General features: G+C 36.1%; 1 protein-coding gene across 3 annotated transcripts in view; it reads left to right on the top strand.

Moving 5' to 3' along the window:
• The window catches only part of gpc5c (glypican 5c), a 276,595-nt gene that overhangs the window by 80,038 nt on the left and 173,567 nt on the right, over positions 1 to 22,990 (top strand). For all 3 annotated transcript variants that reach the window (XM_087241345.1, XM_087241343.1, XM_087241344.1), the window contains exon 4: positions 20,603 to 20,748. In XM_087241345.1, the coding sequence (XP_087097471.1) occupies positions 20,603 to 20,748 (146 nt within the window). The remainder of the gene's footprint in view (positions 1 to 20,602; positions 20,749 to 22,990) is intronic.

Consider the following 22,990-nt stretch of genomic DNA (forward strand, 5'->3'; position numbering starts at 1 on the left):
ATGTGTGCGTGTGTGTGTGGGCTTATGCTTTTATAGTGTGTGTGTGTACATATGTGTGTAGTAAGAGTGCATGTGTGTGTAATGCATTTGAGTGTTAATGTGTTTTGAGTGTGTGTGTGTGTGTTTGTGTGTGGAGTTTGTGCAAGTCTGTGAGTGTATAGTATGTATTCATAGTTTGTGTGTGTGTAGTGTGTGTATGTGTGTGTTTGTAATTTAGTTTGTGTTTGTAGCATATGTAATGTGTGTAGTGCGTTTGTGTGTAGTTTGTGTGAAACGTGTGCATATGTTATATGTTATATGCATATGTTTATATATGTAGTTTGTGTAGTTTTGTGTGTGTGTGTGTGTGGGTGTGTGTGTGTGTGTGTTTGAAATGTATATAGAGTGTGTAGTGCATTTGTGTGAAGTGTGTGTGTGTGTGGTTTGTGTGTGTTTTTGGTAAGTGTAGTGTATGTGTGTGTTTGTGAATGTAATTTGTGTAGTTTAGTGTTTGTGATGTGCTGTGTGTGTTTGTCTAAAGTGTGTGTGTGTGTTGGTGAGTGTAGTGTGTGTGTGTGTGTGTGTGTGCGCACGTAGTTCGTACGTGTGTTTGTACATGTAGTTTGTTTAGTGTGTTTTTTTGTGGGTGTGTGTGTGTGTGTGTTTGTACATGACAGCAAGAGTAGTGTGTGCGTATCTGTGTTTGTATATGTAGTTCAGTGTTTGTTTGTGGATGTGTGTGTAGTGCATTTGTGTGTTCATGTGTGTCTGGTTTGTGCATGCCTATGTGTAATGTTGCATGTAGTATTCATGCGTTGTTTGTTGTGTGTGTGTGTGTTTGTGTAGTGTGTGTTTGTTTTTGTATGCAGGTTATTGTAGTGTTTGTGCTTGTGTGTGGTGTGTTATATGTGTGTGCACACCTGTGTGCTCATACATGTAGTTTTAGTGTTTGTTGTGTGTGTGTGTGTGCGCATTTGTGCATGATAGCGAGAGTAGTGTGTGCGAATCTGTGTATTTGTATATGTAGTTCAGTCTTTGTGTGTGTGTGTGTGTGTGTGTGTTCGTGTGTCTGGTTTGTGTTTGCTTGTGTAGTTCATGGTCGTGTTGTGTGTAGTGGTGTATGTGTGTAGTGTGTGTGTGTGTAGTGTGTTCATGCATTGTGTTGTGTGTGTTTATGTAGTGCGTGTTTGTTTTTGTATGCTGGTTATTGTAGTGTGTGTGTTTGTGCTTGTGTGTTATGTGTGTGTTTGCACGTTTGTGTGTGTTTTTACATGTAGTTTTAGTGTGTTTGTGCATGATATTAGCGAGAGTAGTGTGTGCGGATTTGTGTGTGTTTGTATATGCAGTTCAGTCTTTGTGTGTGTGTTCGTTTGTGTCTGGTTTGTGTATGCTTGTGTAGTTCATGGTCATGTATTGTGTATAGTGTGTGTGTGTGTAGTGTGGTGTGTGTGTGTGTGTGTGTCCTGGGATCAGGTTTTAGAGGTCTGTCGAGACACTGGAGGTGCTGACAGCGCTGGCTGCCCTCGTGCGTGTCTGAAAGACTTCTATTGACCAGTACTGTATGACTGAGCCCAGAGCAGCGAGAGTGTAAATCGAGAGCTTTTTAAAACAGCTCTGGGTGTCTTTTTTCATCTCTGTGGTTTTAGTGTGTTGTGTGTGTGTGTGGGGTTTTAAATCCCGGAAGATCATGTGTCATATACATGTACCCTTGGCTTTAGGTGATACTGGGCTGTGGACTTGTGTTATGATGTGTATATGTATAATTATATATATTTTTATGCGTGTGTTGCATGGGGTGCACATTCCTTTCATTGTCTGTTTGAATTCTGGACTGTCAGTGCTGGTTATACAATTAAAAAACACAGCCTTCATTCATTGTTCTTCTACTTTCTGGTGTAAGGGGTCCTGTGTCCTTATTTTGGCCAAAGATATGCCAGCTCAGATGAGAATTGGCTTTATGATTGACAGTTGAAATAACCAACCTAATCTGTAATTAGATACAACCCTAAGACCCGAGGAGTAATGTATACAGTAGGTGTGATCAAGGATATCTTGTTTACGTGCCAATAAATATGTTCAGCCCGCAGCAGGATTCAGCTGTCAGGTTTCAGGATGCATCTCCTGACCATGTATGTATTTATATACCCACACATAAAACAACCTACAATTTCTGAGATTTTGAGGTTACTGCTTAGTTTTATATAAAGTTTTCTAGATTTTTGGTCATATTTCATGAGTTATATATTTTGAAACAGTATAACAAACTTAAATGCAATCATAGACCACACAATCGGTCATAAGTGTCCATTTTTGGACGTTGAGAGTTGTATATCATGAATATTTGGCATGAATATATAAGCTTTCCATTGATTTATGGTTTGTTAGGATAGGAAAATATTTGGTTGAGAACTACACTCACGGGCCACTTAATTAGGAACACCTGTCCATCTGCTCGTTAATGCATATTTCTAATCAGCCAATCACATGGCAGCAACTCAATGCACTTAGGCATGTAGACATGGTCAAGACAATCTGCTGCAGTTCAAGCTGAGCATCAGAGTGGGGAAGAAAGTTGATTTGAGTGACTTTGAACGTGGCATGGTTGTTGATGCCAGATGTGCTGGTCTGAGTACTTCAGAAACTGCTGTTCTACTGGGATTTTCACGCACAAATATTTCTAGGGTTTACAGAGAATGGTCAGAAAATATCCAGTGAGCAGCAGAGGTTATTGGAGAATGGCCAGACTGGTTTGAGCTGATAGAAAGGCAACAGTAACTCAAATAACCACTTGTTACAACCAAGGTATGTATGTATCTCTGAATGCACAACATGTCCAACCTTGAGGCGGACGGGCTACAGCAGCAGAAGACCACACCGGGTGCCACTCCTGTCAGCTAAGAACAAGAAACTTAGGCTACAATGCGCACAGGCTCACCAAAATTTAACTATAGATTTTTGGAAAAACGTTGCCTGGTCTGAGTCTTGATTTCTGCCACAACATTCAGATGGTAGGGTCAGAATTTGTCATAAACAACATGAAAGCGTGGATCTATCCTGCCTTGTATCAATGGTTCAGGCTGCTGCTGGTGATATAATGGTCGGGGGTATTTTCTTGAGACACTTTGGGCACGTTAGTACCAGTTAAGCATCGTGTTAACGCCACATGCTACCTGTGTATTGTTGCTGACCTTGTCCATCCCTTTATGATCACCTTCTGATGGCTTCTTCAAGCAGGATAACGCGCTATATCATAAACATAACATGACGATGAGTTCACTGTACTCGAATGGCCTCCACAGTCACTAGATCTCAATCCAATAGAGCACCTTTGGGATGTGGTGGAACGGGAGATTCGCACCATGAATGTGCAGCCAACAAATCTGCAGCAACTGCGTGATGCTATCATATCAATATGGACTAAAATCTCGGAGAAATATTTCTAGTACCTTTTTGAATCTATTCCCCGAAGGATTTAGGCAGTTCTGAAAGCAAAAGGTTGCCCTACCTGGTACTAGTAAGGTGTTCTTAATAAAGTGGCCAATGTATCTGATTCTGAGGTGTAAAATGGTTCCAATACTGGGAATTAAAAAGAGTTTAAATTTGTCTAAGTGCTTAGCAATGATCATTACTAATTAAAAATCCAGTTTCTAAATATTTACAGTAGGACATTTACAAAATATCTTCATGTAACATGATATATTCTAGTAATTTTTGTCATTAAAAAATCTATAATTTTGACCCATAATATGCATTTTTTGGCTAATTAAAAAAAAAATACTGGTGCACCATAAGAATTATTTGAAAAAGAGAAATGATCAAAATTAGACAACAATTTCAGATTCCTCACCATTGCTGGTGTAAATCTGGCAGCTAAATGTAAATTCCCTGTAGGAGCGGAGTTTGAGACCATTGATTTAGAACAATGAGCCCCGCCATGCAAAACACGTACTGCAAACCATTTCCTTGAAGTTGAAATCAAAACAAATAATGAAATCTGATTGATAATCTCTGGAAAATGCTTGGTGACAACAATGTTATGGCTTAGAAACCCCCCTGGTTATTGAACTGTTGAAGAGACCGAATAAGAGCAGTGGAGCAAGATCACAGCAGAGAAGGGCCTGTGCACTTCCTACTCAGTCTTGACTACTGGATCCTTAAAGTTTATTTGTATTTAGGGATGCTCCAAAATTAATTTTCTCAAGAATTCTGAATGCACTTATGCCAAAAACTAAAACTGAAAATGGTATGTAGTAGTTATTTATTCATTTAAAATATATAATGCAAAGTTATTTGTAAGACTTTAACATTTTTTTTTTACCCAATTACTTTTTACTATTATTTAATTACTATTAAATTTACTGATTAAAAAAAATCGCATAACAGCAATTTATTGACAATGAAAAAGAGACATAATTTTACTATCATTGATATGACAGCACGGCAGCACTATAGCAAGCAGCATGAACTAGTGTACTAAATATAAATGTACTTTTCACACATGATTTTAGTGCATTTAGTTTTACATCCTTACCTCATTCATTTCATCCAAAGATAAATATATGTTAAATATAAGGGAACTATCTACAGAGAGGAAGTTTGAGCTATTTTGAAGTTTGGCCATGGTGTGCAAAATAATCAATGGTGTGCTTTGCTGCTGTTGAGTTTTGGTTGGGGCAGCAGCAAAACTTTGCAAGCCATTGAAAAGAATGGGTTTCATAGGGTCTCGCTTTCCATATACAGTGTGAAAGCCACTTTAGACTGCTTAATGACTACAGCTCGGGGGAGAGTAAAACCAGTGTACTGAACATTGCTTGGTGTTGCGGCCTAGAATATATCTGTTTTTGACTCATACTGTAGTTTTGTCTATTTGTTTTTGGATAAACTGTATAATCCTTGCTGTTTTTTAGGGCGTGTAAGATCTCTCTTCCTCTCATCTCTCGATGTTTGTCTTTTTAACTTTTTGTTAAGTTTTTTTTTCTATCTTCCAAGTAGCTTTCTCCATATTTGTAGGGTTTTTTTAGAGATCATTGCATATTTCAACATCTTTACGGTCCATTAATAATTCTTCTGCTTGATGGAACTATGGGATTTACCCTGCAATGTTTTTTCCTACTGGAAACATGAGGTTAGGGTTCAGTCGAGGTGTTGTGAGGTCTTATTGTGTCTCCATGTAGAAACAGTATTTCTGTGACCCATGAGTGCATGGCAGATGACAACCAAAAGCAAATGTCAGGCAAAATCGAGAAAAATGTAATAAGTCATGATCCGCCTTCCCGAGCCTTGCTGCTCTACCTTATTTCCTCCGAGGTTTAACTGAGAGCTCTAATTACAGTCTTACACAGGAATTTTAATAGTAGCTTGTGCTTTTTAGATAATGGAAACAAGGCCCCTGGGATTAGAAATGATTTCCAAAGCCCAGAACATAGCCAGCGATGAGAGAAAGGGTCAGCAAAAGAGCCCTGTGACTCTCTCTCTAATTTACCTAATTGCTTTATTCACTTCACTTTTTCATCATGCGGTCTGAACCGAGCATGTAAGGCATTTTCATTTAATTTTATTTTAATGCACCTCTTTTTAGGGGGCTTCTTATTGATTTTGTTTGCTATAATACTTGAGACTTTTTTTTGCAAACATAATAAAAAACAAGTGCACTTATAGTATTGATACTGACCCCTTCAAAAAGAAAGAAAGGAAATGTACAACTCTATTTATGGAAAGTGCCACATCATGGTATCTCTCCCTCCAGCAATTCATCTTTATCATGAGTAAAAAGTGAGGAATCAATTACCTCACCGAGTTTATAATCCTCAGCAGAGCGATTTATTTTCCGACCTGAATCCTGGAAAGACCCCCACTTATGTTTTTTTCCCCTCATTTTCCCTATTCTTTTTCAGTCTTTCCTGATGCTGAGAGTGCAGTCTTCATCCCCTGGTACCATATAATCATTCCTGCGAACACAGATTTATGGATACAGGAAATGATTATGTGCATTGATGCAATAGGACTTCATAGAGTTAAGGTCCATTTGATGTGAGTGATTAGGAGAAAATGAGACTCTGTCTAGAAATGTTTGGATTGTAAATATGGGAGGATATATTTTAAGATTATATGAATTTAAACATTCATTGCAGTGTTTGCGTTTGGGCCGGAGAGCTTTAATATTAGAAAATGTGGAACAGGTTTGGAAATGAAGAATCAAATCAGAGCTCTGATGCTGACTTCTGCAGATTTTTATCAACATAGTTTTTAATTATAATGTGCTATCTTAATAAGTGGCATGAAACCAGCACTATAACTTTGATAAATTAATTCTATAAATTTGATTCAATTAAATTTAAGTCAATTCTATTCTATTCTATTTTTTATATTCATTTTATTTTATTTTATATTTATTTTAAATAAAATAAAATAAAATAAAATAAAATAAAATAAAATAAAATAAAATAAAATTAAATTAAATTAAATTAAATTAAATTAAATTAAATTAAATTAAATTAAATTAAATTATTTTATTTTATTTTATTTTATTTTAATACATTTTATTTTTATGAATTTAATTTTTATTAATTTAATTTTTATAAATTTAATTTTGTTTTTATTTTAATTTAATTGCAATTTATTTTATTGTATTTTCATTTTATTTTTTTTATTTTTTTATACAATTAAATTTTATATAATTTTTAATTTAACTTAATTTATTTAAATTTTCTATTGTATTTCATACTATTTCATTTCATTTCATTTTTTTATTTTATTTTTAATAATTTAATTTAATGTATTTCATAATATTTAATTTTATTTTTATTTACTTAATTTTTTTTTATTTAATTTAGTTTTAAATGTATTTAAATTTATTTCAATTGTAATTTATTTTCATTTTCATTTTATTAATTTCATTTTTATGAATTTAATTTTCATATAATTTTTATTTAAATTTTCGTTGTATTTTATATTAATTTATTTCATTTTTATAGATTTTTTTTATTTTTATTAATTTAATGTAATTTAATGAGCCGGCTTATTTATTTATTTGGAAAAATTCACATCAGATAATGAGCCAAATTGTAATGTAATTCAATGGTTTGACTGTTACAGGCGCCAGATGTTTAAATGACGTGGGTGAATTTCCTTTTTCTTGTTATTGCACATTTATGGTTTCTAAACAGAGATCTGTCTGATTTGTTTTCCCAGTGCATCATCTTTCAAAATGTTGTTTACATTGATATTTTGGAGAGGCGGGAACATTAGAGGCTGGCGACATCCGCTTGCTGGGAAACCAGACTGCAAATCATGTGTGAGCAATAATGACAAACTGCAGAGAAAAATATGATTGTAAACAGAGTTCGAAGGGAACTGTGCAGGAGAGAAAACAAGATCTGAGAAGGCAGTAGAGGAGATGAGGAGAACGAGAGATCTGAGAGTAGATCAGATGAGGAGCAAGAAGAGGAGATTTAAGAGAAAGGTAAGGTAAAGGACTGAGTCAAGGAGAGGAGACCTGAGAGGACAGGAGAGTAGCAGGATGAGGAGTAAATTAGAAATAATTGAAGTGGGGTGAGGAGAAACAAGCAAATGTGAGAGGAGTGGGATGAGGTAAAACTACACTCCCCCCCCAAAAAAAAAAAAAACTAAATGTATTACACAGTATTTTACTGTTAAAAAAGCAGTACAAAGCTTAAAAGAAATGTGAAATTTGTTTTGAAGTTCTAATATCTACACATGATATATTTTGTAACACAGACAAAAACAAATCATAACTTTTCCCACAAGCAGAGAAATATACTACTGTACTTCACACAAAACACAATTATAAAAAACCATCATGGTAACGGATCTAAAGTTAAAGTTAAGCCAGCAGCTCTCTGCAACCCTCACATGGTTGCCCACTGCAGTTAAGCAGGGCTGCTCCCGGTCAGTACCTGGATGGGAGACCACATGGGAAAGCTAAGTTGCTGCCGGAAGTGGTGTTAGTAAGGCCAGCAGGGGGCACTTAACCTGTGGGCTGTGAGGGTCCTAATGCCCTGGTATATAGATGTATATAGTATTTCGACAGTTTAGTCGAAAGACATGCGGTATAGGTTAATTAAGTAAGCTAAACTGTATGTAGTGTATGTGTGTGAATAAGTGTGCATGGATGTTTCCCAGTGATGGGTTGCAGCTGGAAGGGCATCCGCTGCATAAAATATGTGATGGAAGAGTTGGCGGTTCATTCCATTGTGGCGACCCCGGATTAATAAAGGGACTAAGCTGAAAAGAAAATGAATTAATTAGTTTAAATTTGAAATGAGAAAGTGTGTCTGAGCCTCTGACATTATCCGGAAGGCTATTCCTGAGTTTAGGAGCCATAAATAAGAAGACATGACCTCCTTTAGTGGACTTAGCTATTCTTTGAACAACCAGAGGTACAAAGTTTTGAGATCTTAAAGAGCGGGTTGGATTGTAGCGAGACAGAAGGTTGGTTAGATAAACAGTTTAGCAAGCAGCCAGTGTAAGGAGAATAAAGTGGGATGAGAAGATCTGAGAGGATGGTAGAAGAGCGGGATGAGGAGAAAATGGGATATCTGGGAGGATGGTAGAAGAGTGGGATGAGGAGAAAAGGGGACATCTGGGAGGATGGTAGAAAAGGGGGATGAAGAGAAAGGAGGAGATCTGAGAGGATGGTAGAAAAGTGGGATGAGGAAAAAATGGGAGGCAATGAGAGAGAGAAAAAGGTAGAAGTAGGACAAGAATGAGTAGTGGTGTGTGTATGAGAGGTCGTGGACACAGAATGTAGAGTAGATTAAGACATGAAGAGCAGGACAAGGTGAGAAGTTTGGAGAAGAGTGGGAAAAGAAGAAAAGAGGAATCTGAGGGGAATGTACAAGAGCGAGATGAGGAGAAGAGAGGACATCAGGGAAGACAGAGTATTGAGTCCAAGAGAGAAGAAATCAGAGAGGACAGTAGAGGAACCACTCAAGATCAGCAAAATAAGCTGAGTCAGGCCGTCTCAATTCAGATCCTCAGCGTGCTTGTGTGTGTGTGCTTGTGTGTGCTTGTGTGTGCTTGTGTGTGCTTGTGTGTGCGTGTGTGTGTGTGTATGTGTTTGTGTTCATAAGGAGAAGAGAGTGAATGATTTAAACATGGGAAACTCTCTGTGCTGGAGTGTGTGTATCCCGACCACATTCTTGGCTGAGCAAGAGTGAGGAGAGACAGAGAAAGCATAAAGGAAACACACACACACAGCAATGCACAGCTTAGAAATGTCCATGGCAGTGATGCCTTTGATTATTATTTGTTTGATAGTTGTGAATTCCACTGAAAGCCTCCACCTGGCACGTCTATCAGTTTTCAAATACAAAGCATAAAACGCTGGATGTGCTTCAGTTTGAGCCTTGCTGAAGATTTCTGTCTGTCTCTTTTTTTCCTAAGGGTGTTGTGGGCTGGTAATTGATGATCTGTGCTGGTGACTGAAATTATTGTAGGATAAAATCCAGATGATGCACGCTTTTTAACTGTAGAGATCATCAGTTGCACCATATTATTGAACAGCCTTCTGGGTGTTGCTGATGAACGAAAATACTTGTTCAGTTCTAGGGTTATTACAGTTGACAAAAACACTGAAACTTAAAACATTTTTGTTGCTTAAACAAATGTGGCAATGTGAACTCAATATATATATTTTTTTCAGATATTTCTCAAGATATACTTATTATTCAGAATAATTATCATTATTTTAGTTACACTTAATGATATTTAACTTCATTCATTCATTTATTGTCTTGTCGGCTTAGTCCGTTTATTAATCTGGGGTCGCCACAGCGGGATGAACCGCCAACTTATCCAGCAAGTTTTCACGCAGCGGATGCCCTTCCAGCCGCAACCCATGTCTGGGAAAGATATTTAACTTGTGTATATATGATTTACCTCATGATATTTAGTATTAAGCTGAGTGCCTTAATGTCCCAACAGTGATGATATACAACCATATTGCACTGCTACTCTGTTTATACAACAGTTTGACAGCATAATCATGTATATTAAAAAAGAACATCAAACACGGAGAGTCTAAAAATTTATTGCATGAGGAACAAATTTCTTCCACCATTCATTCATATCTGCAGCTGACCCTCAGACAGCAGAAACGGTTACTAATCCACCAAGATCACTTTAAAGCTAGATTTGAATGATTCTCTAGCGTAATGATAAAGTGATGACAAAACGGGTGATTTTGCTTACATTTAAAATTATAAGGCTGAACAGTTTTAAATGCCATCAGTCTACAGAGATTTCCCAGTAATTCTCTGTTGGGATACCACAATAATTAACCCCAAAAAAAGCCAAAGCAAAGGTAACACTATAAACACTACTAGACAATAGTATAAATAGAGCACTACAACATACAAACGAGAGAGATCGACTTAGTCACTTACCCATTTTAAAATGATTTGATCAGCTATTAGCTTTTCTTCTCCGACAGTTTTTTTTATGCGGTCTCTGTCGCCATCTTGTGGCGGAACTTCAATCGTCTTTGCTCTGCTCAGTATTACATGCTGATGGATGCTGACGTGCTGTATCTCAAAAATTTTTAATATTTTAAAATAGTCACTATCCTTATAAATAAACTGCATAGTTGCAATCTAAACAACTACATTCTTGCCTAAAAAAGGCTCTAATGTACGCTATGTTGTCTAACAGCTGCAATATTTGTCAAACTGTAGTGAGTTTATTGATCTGCTGTCACTCTATGTGGGTGGAAGAATACACAAGGGTGAGGAGGCTGTACGATGCTGTTATTGCAGGATATTACACAACGATCAGCCAATCAGATTTGAGAACCAGACCTATATTAAAAAATAGATATTTATAAAAACATTGCAACAAAAAAACATTGAATTAAATAGAATGTAAAAAACAAACTATTAGCAGAAACTCATTGATGCTAAAATATAATTTGAAATGGATCCTCATTCTTTAACATTTTGTTTATTTTAATAACATTTATCCCTTAAAATACTGTGTGTGGACTAAATACGTGTATTGAATCGTTTTACTTCACTTTGCTATTGTACTTATGTATATTTTGCTTTTTGGTTTTTTATTTATTTATTTTTTTTTACATTTTCAAGAACTTTTTTTCCCAGTTAAGTTTAACTTGATGTAGTTCAACTTAAAGAATAGTTAGTAGCTCTAGATCAGGGGTGTCCAAACGCGATCCTGGAGGACTGGTGTCCTGCATAGTTTAGCTCCAACTTCCTTTACACACCTTCTCTGAAATTTCTAGCATACAAGCTTGATTAGTTGGTTCAGGTGTGTTTAATTGGGGTTGGAACTAAAATATGCAGGACACCAGCCCTCCAGGATTGAATTCGGACACACCTGCTTTAGATAACAGCTTAGGTTAGACCTGAACTAAATACTCAAAGTATTTTGGGATTTTGATTTCAAGGTTTTGTTAATTTAATGTACTTCTTGTTGAAACAAAAGCTTGACACAAAGTACTGTCTTTGCATGTTGAAGTTTAAAAAAGCTGACAAAACAAGTGGAAACAAACTCATGGAAACCTATTTATATAAAGTATTTTAAGTGTTGATTGAAATTGTTCAGACTTTTAAATGCTGGGGTTTTTTTCCACTGCAGATTTTCAGAATTGTATTGTTGATGTGCGGCACATATAAACAATTCAGCTGCACGTGGCTCTGTTTGAGCTGTTATTAGGGTAGATTGGATGTAGAGATGCAGAGTTCCAAAACAGAACACACACACACACACACACACACACACACACACACACACACACACACACACACACACACACACACACACACACACACACACACACACACACACATACACACACAGATCATTAATCAGCTGATTGTGTAAATGTGAGCATCAGCGTGACAACAATGTAGCCAAACAAAGCAGCCAGAGAATCTTAGTTCAAACACACACTCAAAGCCAGAGCAGAATGAAAAACAAGCCGCGAACTAAACACTGAAACTGGCTTTAGCTCTCATACTGGCACAACCACAGGCCTCAGACTGAACACTGTTTAATTCAACACTGCTGAGATCTTACTCAAAACAACAATGATTACTGACTTATTTCAGCATCTCCTTTCAAAATGTACAAAAATCTATCTTTTTGGGTCTGTCTGTCATTTTGGTTCTTTCCCTCTGTGTCTGTCTGTCATTTTAGGTCTGTCTGTTTGTCATTTTGTGTCTGTCTGTCTGTCTGTCATTTTGGGTCTCTCTCTGTGTCTGTCATTTTGTGTCTGTCTGTCTGTCTGTCTGTCTGTCTGTCTGTCTGTCTGTCTGTCTGTCTGTCTGTCTGTCTGTCTGTCTGTCTGTCTGTCTGTTTGTCTGTCTGTCTGTCTGTCATTTTGGGTCTCTCTCTGTGTCTGTCATTTTGTGTCTGTCTGTCTGTCTGTCTGTCTGTCTGTCTGTCTGTCTGTCTGTCTGTCTGTCTGTCTGTTTGTCTGTCTGTATGTCTGTCTGTCATTTTGGGTTTATCTGGTCTCTTTGTCATTTTGGGCCGTTTTCTCTGTGTCTGTCTGTCATTTTGGGTCTGTCTGTTTTTCATTTTATGTTGTCTGTCGTTTTGGGTCTCTCTCTGTCTGTCATTTTGGGTCTGTCTGTCATTTTGTGTCTGTCTATCTGTCATTTTGGGTCTGTCTGTCTGTCTGTCTTGAGTTTATCTTGTCTCTGTCATTTTGGGCCTTTTTCTCTGTGTCTGTCTGTCTTTTTGGGTCTGTCTGTCTTTTTGTTTCTTTCTGTGTCTGTCATTTTGGGTCTGTCTGTTTGTCATTTTGTGTCGGTTTGTCTGTCTGTCTGTAATTTTGGGTCTCTCTCTGTGTCTGTCTGTCTGTATGTATGTATGTCTGTCTGTCTGTCTGTCTGTCTGTCATTTTGGGTTTCTCTGGTCTCTCTGTAATTTCGGGCCTTTTTCTCTGTGTCTGTCATTTTGGGTCTGTCTGTTTTCCATTTTTTGTCTGTCTGTCGTTTTGGGTCTGTCTGTCATTTTGTGTCTGTCTGTCATTTAGTGTCTGTCTGTCTGTCTGTCTGTCTGTGTCTATCTGTTTGTCTGTCATTTTGGGTTTGTCTGGTCTCTCTGTCATTTTGGGCCTTTTTCTCTGTGTCTGTCTGTCATTTTGGGTCTGTCTGTCTGTCTTTTTGGGTCTGTCTGTCGTTTTGGGTCTCTCTATCTTTCTGTTTGTCTTTTGGGGTCTGTCTCCTTTTGTCTGTCTGTCTGTCTACTTTAGTTTGTCTGTCTCTGTTTTTATATCTGTCTGTTTTTTTCTACTTTTGTCTGTATGCCTATTTTCATCTTTCTTTTTCATCTTGTTTATCTCTTTCTGTTTGTCTCTTTCTGTTTGTCTATCTGCTTGTTTGTCTGTATATATGTATACGTGTCTGCCCATCGATTTGTCATTTCTATTGATAATGATTTGTTTTTTTTTTTGTTTTATTGATCATTCCTTTTTATCTAACATTAAATCTATTAGTCTGTCTTATGCTCTATATCTGCCTACACATCATATTGCCTCTTAAAATGACAAACAGTTTTCATATTCACCCTGTGTGCTTTTACCTATGCTAGATAACAAGCATTAATTTACATTTTTTTGTGTGTGTGTGAGCTCATTTCCCAGAATGCATTAGGTTTAGGGCAAAAGAGCACTGAGAATGTTGCGTTGCCTCTGGAGCAGATTCTTACATCAACAAACTTCATCACACACTAACACTACACCATGAAACTCAATACACCCCCAGAGAGAGACTTACACAAACACGTTGACTGAAGGAAAACTCAGTCCTTAAAACAGAAAGTCCTCTAAAAGAGATATAGATTTGCTTGTTCACCGGTGGGCACATAAAGATCACATGCTTTTAAATTGGCCTTCCTCATTGCCTACTGCAGCCAAACCGCCTGCCACCACCGCAAATACACAGTCGGGTTTGTAGCTCAAGGCCAGACGCATGTGTCTTCCTCTGAGACTCCCATCTGCATGGGATAAAGCACCATTCAGACCCTTCTAATCATACCCTGAATGTTTCACACACTGGCATTTAACAGATATTACAAGGCCAGACAGGTGCACGCATGTTCACCAGACAACAGCAAACCTCTGCTTTCAACAGTGGCTAATTGAGTAGCAGTTGAGCAGTGGAATGATCAACCATTGTTTTTAACGTCAGAGATCAGGGCTTCACTGAGGTCAATTCCACCTCTTTCTTTTGATTCTCATTAAAAATCCTGTTTTTTAAGTATGTGTGAACCGGACATTGGCAAAACTTCAAATTCAGTATGCTGATGTACTTCCAACTGAAATGGAATATTGAGTACGGGATGGGGCTTTTTTTTTCGTATTATTTTCTCTTAACATATATGGCTGTTTCGATTCTCTTTTCCCCTTCCTGATACTGATTCTGATACCTGAGCTCAAGGTATCAGTCAAAACAGAGTACTGAACCAATTCCTGAGTGTGTATCTGTAGAAATAGTTGTGTGTATACTTCTACTAACTTTGCTTTAATTGACGGATATTAGGTGTGCTTCAGACTTACCTATTTAACAAAACATGAACAACTACAAACTGTAAACTAGAATATTTTTATTATACATTTCTACATATAACATTTCTTATCCTCTTTTTCTTTGTTGCTCTAACTGTGGTTGTTGTGGCAACAAAGCACAACTCCCTGTGTTTGTATTTTGAGCAGTGAAGAAGAACTGACTCCAGGTTTGCAGTGATGAGCAAAGATAGTGGGCATATGTCTCATGTAAAAAAGATGGGATTGGATTGTTTATGGTTTAGAATACTCACTGAAACTGATGCCAGAATTTTTGCAGTATCGTAGTAGTATTTCCGACACTAATATCGGTATCGGAACAACCCTAGTAACACACTAAAGTTTCACCTTCTAAAATTCTGTTGTATGAAGCTGGGAAAAGTGGCAGAATAAAACAAGATGATTAGCCATTGCTCCATGTTCATGTTTTGATCTTCTATTGGTCTCACACAATCACATCATGTAATTTTGCAGGTCAGAGTTCATCATGCAAAACTTGCATGAGCTTGCATTTCTGGTCTATTGTATTTGCACGTGTTCCCAGCTTAACAATAAGAGGGGCAAGGTAAGAATATTGTGGGTGAAGCCATCTAACTGAGGTTAACTTAGAGCAGGTGTGTCAAAGTGAGTACCTGGAGGGCTGGAGCCCTGCAGAGTTTAGTTCCAGCCCTGCTTCAACATATCTACCTGTAGGTATCAAACATTTCTAAAGCACTCATTTAGTTTGATCAGGTGTATTTAATTAGGATTGGAACTAAACTGTGCAGAGCTGCGGCGCTCCAGGAACTGGCTTTGAGGTGTTTGCCCTGACCTGTTGCTAGTTTCAGACCGCCTAATTTTCTCATTTTCCGCCACATTGTGTAAATAGCAAATCCATTTGCTCCACTTTGTGGACTCATGGGTGTTCTAGAAGATTTTTTTTGGGGGGTGGGTATTTAAATTGTATAAACTTATAAAATTAGCCAAGTCTCACAGGGAAAATGAAAAAGCTCCCAGACTTTCTGAATGGAAACTAAATGAATCCGGACATAAGGAAACTTTTCTGGATATAGAGAAAATCCATGCATAAGAAACTCCTTGCATCTGAATTGGACTTTATACTGAATCCAAAAATTATTTATTCATATATTTTTTGACAAACTGTATCAGAACTGCAGATGATTTCTAATCTAAGTCTGCAGAAATTACTCACAGACAGAACCGGATAAATCAGTCTCGGATCATTGATAATCACTGTGTATCTGAGATCTCTGTCTGAACTCCACCACTGGGTTTATTTACGGGGAAACGACGGTTCCCATGCTGTTCGTTAAAAAGGAAAAGGAAAAAATATTTACAATAGAGGGTAAATCAATAAACTGCAGCGAATACAACAAAATCAAAACACAAATATTTTCCCAGCACTCCCACATTTTTTGGCTGATGTTCATAATGTTTTTTCCCGCAGTCTTGAAAGCTTCTAAGAGTAAAAGAAAGGCATTGATTTGGTTTCTTATTACTTATTAAAGCTGATTTTTAACACATGTCAGTGTTTCATAATGTTTGCACAAGACCGTAATTCTATTATGTGCACTGATATCAGGTATCTTAAATATTCTGTGGCCTAATAAATTCTTTAAATGTGCTTTTCTTTTACACTGGTATGGTGTCCAAAATGACATCTGATTCTTAAAGACTCAGCATGTGTTTTTTGGAGTTGCTTATTTCGGATATTACACTTTAGTCCTTTTATTATTATTATTATTTTTGCATTAGGTGTCAATTCATTTATTCAATATTTATTAAAGCAAAAATAATGTATTATAGCAGGACAGGCTTTTGTGAATGTGTGATCCCCTTGAGAACATTCAAGCTTTCTTACTCTGAGACACGTTTTAGAGATTTGAAAATTTGACTTGCATTTAGCTAAATTGTCTGTAGTATATGAGTGTGTGTATGTGTGGATGTTTCCCAGAGGTGGGTTGCGGCTGGAAGGGTATCCATTGGGTAAAAACATGCTGGATAAGTTGGCGGTGTGTTCCGCTGTGGCGACCCTGGATTAATAAAAGGACTAAGTGGACATGAAAATGAATGGATTTAGCATTTTATGTTTTCATATCAAGCTATTTTAGCTTTTCTTTAGGACATTAAAAAAAAAAAAAAGTATCATAGTAGGTACTATAATGTGGACCTTGGAGATCATTATAAACTAGCACCTATATTTATAGATGTAAAATATTGTTAAATAAATGTTATAGAGTGTATAATAATGATTATATACACAAGTATTAACATTTGTCGATAACCCATTTGACAACCAATATTACAAACATTTCGGCTTGATTTTAAATGTGTAATGAGTCGGGGTACAACAGAGATGGGGATCCAAGTGCATATATCAAAAACATCAAAACAGGGACAGACAGGAGCATGCAAATAATACAAAAGAGTGGTCAGAATACAGGAGAATTGTTAAGACAGGCGGCAAAACAACAGAAACAGTAAAACAAAGCAAAGGTAAAAACCACAGTAAGACAAGTAAAATGCTTTAGTAAGGCTCACTTACAGATCACAAGACTCAGCAAAGTGTGCGTATGTGTGAATGAGGTGTCTATAGTTCTTGTAATCAGTCTGTGATGAGCTTCCAGCTGTGTGCGCACAATCAGGTAGATAACTGGATTTGGTGCGTGTGTGTGTGGTGCATGATGGGATTTGTAGTTCATATCAGTTGCAGATTGTAGTTCTCCTTGTGATCCATACCTGTCAACATTGGGATGTGAAAATAAGAGATATGCCCACCACAATAAAGGACTACCCAACTTTCACTCCTGAAAGTCCAAACACTGAAGAGCAAATCCATGTGCAGCACCACAATTCCCAAACCATGCAAGCCAGTCGCGAGGAACAAACCTCACCAATTGACGAAAGTGAGAAAAAAAAAAAATAAATAAAAACTTTGAGAGAAACCAGGCTCAGTTGGGCATGACTATTTCTCCTCTGGCTAAACTTCTTGTGCAGAGCTGCAGCCTAGGCGCCGGTGGCTAGAGACCGCTGGACATCCATCGTGCCCCAGTAAATGGGTCTAGTGACGCCCCTGCCTACACTAGATTCACTTTTGTGTCCTTAAGGTACTATGAGGTCCACATTTGTACTTTTTTGGTATTAATATGTACCTTTAAGGACCTGTTAGGAACAAAAATGTACCGCCCCAGTGACAGATTCTGTCCCTTTATTTCTGAGAGTGTGTGGTAAGTTTTTATTTTATCTAAAATTTCAATCATAAAGGAAAATGATCTGTGAAGTCTACTGGTAATTCCTGAGTGAACATAGCTTGTGCGCCATTTTTGTACATGTATCCACATACAGTCAAGTCTGATTCTGCTGACTGTCACTTTTTGTTCAAAGGTAAATATAAACTAGAAATACTTTTACTTGTACGCCATCTTATTATGTTTAGGGAAAAGCCTGTGTCGTTCCAGCCACTTGCTGGTTGAAGTAACAACGTCAGAATTTGCCAGGAGTATGAATAATTTTGGGCCTGACTGTTGAAAAGTAAGCGGCGGAGTGAAGACTGTCTTTTTCCTGACCTCCACCTTCGCATCCGCACTCCCATAGCAATGACAAACGATGCAGGAGATAAGAATTTATTAAAGCCAAATAAAATTGTCATTATTAAGGGTGACTGATAGGAGAGGGCAGAAACCAGGGGTAATCATTTGGATCGCTCAAGTCGGTCTGCTTTGACTAATGGACTGGTGACGTCTGCCGGAGCTTTTAGTGGGATGAAACGCCATTGATTAAATGCGTGTGTGAGATCGAGGATGAGACCGAGGTGAAGGAGCTGCAGATATAAAAGCAAATGCAGATTGAGATTCTGTGTTACAGCAGCAGCCTCTGATGAGATAAGCTGCTTTTTACACACACACACAAACACTTACAGTCTAAGCAAATATTATTCAGACACCTTTTCGCATTATCACAGTTTATTTACCACACTGTAAAAGATATGTTAATAACAGTTCAGATTTTGTGATTCACAAGAGTTTATTTATGGTTGTAAAGTGCATTATGGGATCCCTCCTCTGTTGACTTTTGTATATATATATATATATATATATATATATATATATATATATATATATGTAGAGAGCATCTAGCTCTCTGCAACTATCATATGGTTGCCCATTGAAGCTAAGCAGTGCCCAGTCAGTACCTGGATGGGAGACCACATGGGAAAGCTAGGTTGCTGCTGGAAGTGGTGTTAGTGATTAAGTTTGTGTGGGTTCTATTGCCCCTGTATATTGATGCTCAGTGAGTGCTGTCTTTCAGATGAGACGATAAACTCTCTGTGGTCGTTAAAAATTTTAGGATGTCCTTAGAAAGTAGAGGTTTATCCTGGTCTTTGTCCATCATGGCGTTCTAACCATCCCTATATCTAACTTAATAATTGGATCTGTCTCCTCTCCACCAATCAGCTAGTGTGTGGTCTGGTGCAATATGGCTGCCGTCGCGTCATCCAGGTGGATGCTGCACACTGGGGGTGGATGAGGAGATTCCCCCAATGTCTAATGTGCTTTGAGTGTCTTGAAAAGCGCTATATAAATGTAAGTTATTATTATTGTTATTATTATAGAGAAAGAAGTCTGTAAAATAACAAAAAATGCACTGGCAGTTTATTACAAGGTATTTGTACCATAATATACAACACAAACTCAGATAATAGATCACTTTAAACTATTACAAATGTTCATGAAAGTCACTTTTATGAATTTATTAGGTAAAAAAAGTTGTTGGAAGAAAGAATAAGATCCCACAATTCAAAAAGCATTCAAAAGCATATAAAAACTGTGAAAAAAGTAAAAAATAAATAAAAACCTGAATCACAAAATATGGACTTGATTTATAGATGTTCATTCCAGTGTATGCTGTACAGAAAATGATGATAAAATTGTCGTTCACAGTTAAACTGACATAAGTTTAAATGCTAATGTCAGATCATTTTGATGTAATGGGTTACAATCAACCAAATAATTCAGGCGATTTTTATTTTAATAATATTTTCACAACTCTCAATGCTTCTTTGAGCCACTCATAGTCTAAAAGACAGCCTATATTCTCCTTCTCAGCAGTTTTTATTACTGTTGCTTTTATTTTGTACAGTGTTTTATTTAGCTATTATCACTTGCATTGAGCCTTCGTTTTCTACACACACACTTGTCAAGAAATATTAAAGTTCAAATCTGGTGGATTGCTGTACTGTCATTGCATTTGTTTTTCCACCACAATGAGGACTTTTCTATTCCCTTGTCATTATACTGAGCTAAAGATGTTTTCTGCCATTTTACTTTTTTACAATGCCTTCTGCATTTTTTTTTTTAGTTTTTCATTAAGACATTGTTTAGTTTGTTTATTAAGCTGTTTTCTTTATGGAGACCTTTAACTTATTCCCACGGTGTTGAGACACATTTTCAAAATACCTCATTCTGTGTGATTTATGAGCCGTTTTCCTCATGGGGACATAAACAAATGTCCCCACAAGGTCAAAATTATCTGCTATTGCTATACTTGTCGAGAAATTTAGTTTACAAAATGTAATGCAAGGTACACACACACACTTATACTGCTTTCTTTATGGGGATTTTCCATAGACGTAATGATTTTTCTACTGTACAAACTGTATATTCTATCCCATTCCTCTAAACGTAACCTTCACAGGAAGCAATCTGCATGTATAGATTTTCAAAAATACATGTTTGGTGTGTTTTATGAGCCGCTTTTCCTCATGGGAATCAAAAAAATTTCCACATGAGGTCAAAATTTACTGGTATAGCTGTACTTGTGTAGCTATACTTGTGGGGCCGTTTTGGATTCCATAATGTTTGGAATACAAGGCACACACACTGACACACTCACATCCTTTCTTCAATTCAATCAACCAATTAATTAACTTATTCATTCATAGCTTTAAAGTGATCTGTTACCGTCTCTCCTTTTCCATTAGAGTTCCATTCATCACAAAGGCGAACACACTCTTACATCATTTGTTCTGCGTTCCCAGAGGAACACCTATCTCATCTCTGTCTTTCTGTCTTTCAGGTGGATAAAGTGTGTGGTCACTCTTCAAACACATCTACATCTACAGTCAGGACGTTTCCTCCGGCTTCAGTCAAGCCTCCACCTGTCAACATCTCACAGGACGCTCCTGGAGCTGATAAGATCGGCATGTTGGCACACCTTCACAGGTTAGACTGATTTATTGAAAACCCCAGTTTTGCAAAAGATTGATTTTTAGAAATGTTTTTGTAGATAGTTTTTAGGTAGCATGTACAGTAGTAAACTATCATGGGATTTTGTTTTATCGTAAAATGCACTACCAGTCCAAAGTTTTAGGATAGCGTGATTTTTAATGTTTTTATTAAAAATATTAAAAATCCATTAATAATATAGAGTATGTATGTATATGACTTCTGACTTTAACTACATATATATATATATATATATATATATATATATATATATATATATATATATATATATATATATATATATGTCAGAATTATTAGCTGCTTATTTTTTTTTCTCTTTTTAAAATATTTTCCGAATTATGTTATACAGAGTAAAGAAATTTTCACAGTATGTCTCATAATATTTTTTCTTCTGGTGAAAGTCTTATTTGTTTTATTTTGACAAGAATAAAATCAGTTTTTATTTTTTAAACACAATTTTAAGGTAAAATTATTAGCCCCTATAAGCAATATATTTTTTCCATAGTCTACTGAACAAAGCATTGTTATACAGTAACTTACCTAATTACCCTAACCTGCCTAGTTAACCTAATTAACCTAGTTAAGCCTTTAAATGTCACTTTAAGCTGTATAAAAGTGTCTTGAAAATATCAAGTCAAATATTATTAACTGTCATCATGGATGAAATAAAACAGTTATTTGAGAAGTTATAAAAACTATTATGTTTAGAAAAGTGTTGAGAAAAATCTTCTCTCTGTTAAACAGGGGAGCTAATACTTCTGACTTCAACTGTATATATATTGACAATAGACAACCTTCATTTTAAACCGTTGGATAAGTATTTGGTAACACTGTAGATTAGCGGTCTATTGGTTAATGTTACTTAATGTCCGCTGGGTCTTAGCAAGTCTTAAATTCACTGAATTTAAGCAGGTCCTAATCTTGCTTTTGTAAGTAAAGCTATTCAACTGGGCTGACATCCATACAATGTCCAACAATACATCTAAAAAAAAAAAAAAAAAAAAACAGCAAAGAGATACAACTAACAACAGCTGTTAGACATTTTATTACAGCAAATTTCCCAAATTAATTTCCCTAACCAGGGGAAAAAACTTAAAAACAATTACACCAATCCTCATGTTAATACCATGCCATTAAAAAATCTTAACTCTGTAAAAGTCTAAAATTTCATTCTTAATGGTCTTAAAAAGGTCTTAAAAGTCTGCCATTTGACTTCATGAAACCTGCAGAACCCTGTAGTTAATGCATTTACTAACATTAACTAAGCATGAATACTATTACTAAGCATTTATTAATCATAGTTCAACATTAACTAATACATTAATATAAAGTTGTGTTAGTTAACGCACCATGAGTTAACATGAACTAACGTTATTTAACTTAACATTAACAAAGTTGAATATATACTGTAATAAATGTATTACTAATTGCTTGTTCATGTTAGTAAATACATTAACTAATGCACCATTATTTTAAAGTGTTACCAAGCATTTTTATTCTCAGATTTATTTTGATTTGTTTGATGAACTCTATGCGATGATATGTTGACAGACCACATATACCATTTTAGTTTCTGCATCAAATTAATTCTATAAAAGTAATTAAAATACAAAGAAAGCATATTAAATGCAAGTAGAGTCTATTTAAATGTTTATGAAAACTTCAAAATACATGGACGAAATAATATAACACGTTTCTTCAGCTTGGCTAATATCTTTATGTAAAAATATATTCTGCCCTATGTGCAATCATGCATGATTTTATTTTAAATAATTTAAATGTCTTGCTGATAAACCTTGTAGTTTTAAATATAGTCTCAAAATACAAGTGTTTAATTGGTATTTTGATTAATTTAGCTTTTTCTTGTTGTTTAAATTTGTGATCCTTAAACAGAGACTGTTAAAATTCTTGTAGTAAATGTCAACAAGATTTGTTTGTATCTAAACTTTTGTAAATCACAAATAAAATGCAAAATTATTGATTATTATTACAAATTATTGATGTTATTAAAAAATAAAAAATAAACAGGGCAAATTCCAATAATAAAAGCACTAATAATTGTGCATTTGTATTGAAAACTTTTGTTAGGTCCACAACTTGCGAATTGATTTAAAAAACAGGACACAGACACACAAACAATCAAGCAGACCCATTCAGTGAACATCTGATAAAAATATGCTACTAGACATATGAGTAACATCTGTACTCAGACCTGTAA

This window comes from Danio rerio, chromosome 2 (genome assembly GCF_052040795.2).
Source record: "Danio rerio strain M-AB ecotype USA chromosome 2, GRCz13ab, whole genome shotgun sequence".
Classification (NCBI taxonomy): domain Eukaryota; kingdom Metazoa; phylum Chordata; class Actinopteri; order Cypriniformes; family Danionidae; genus Danio; species Danio rerio.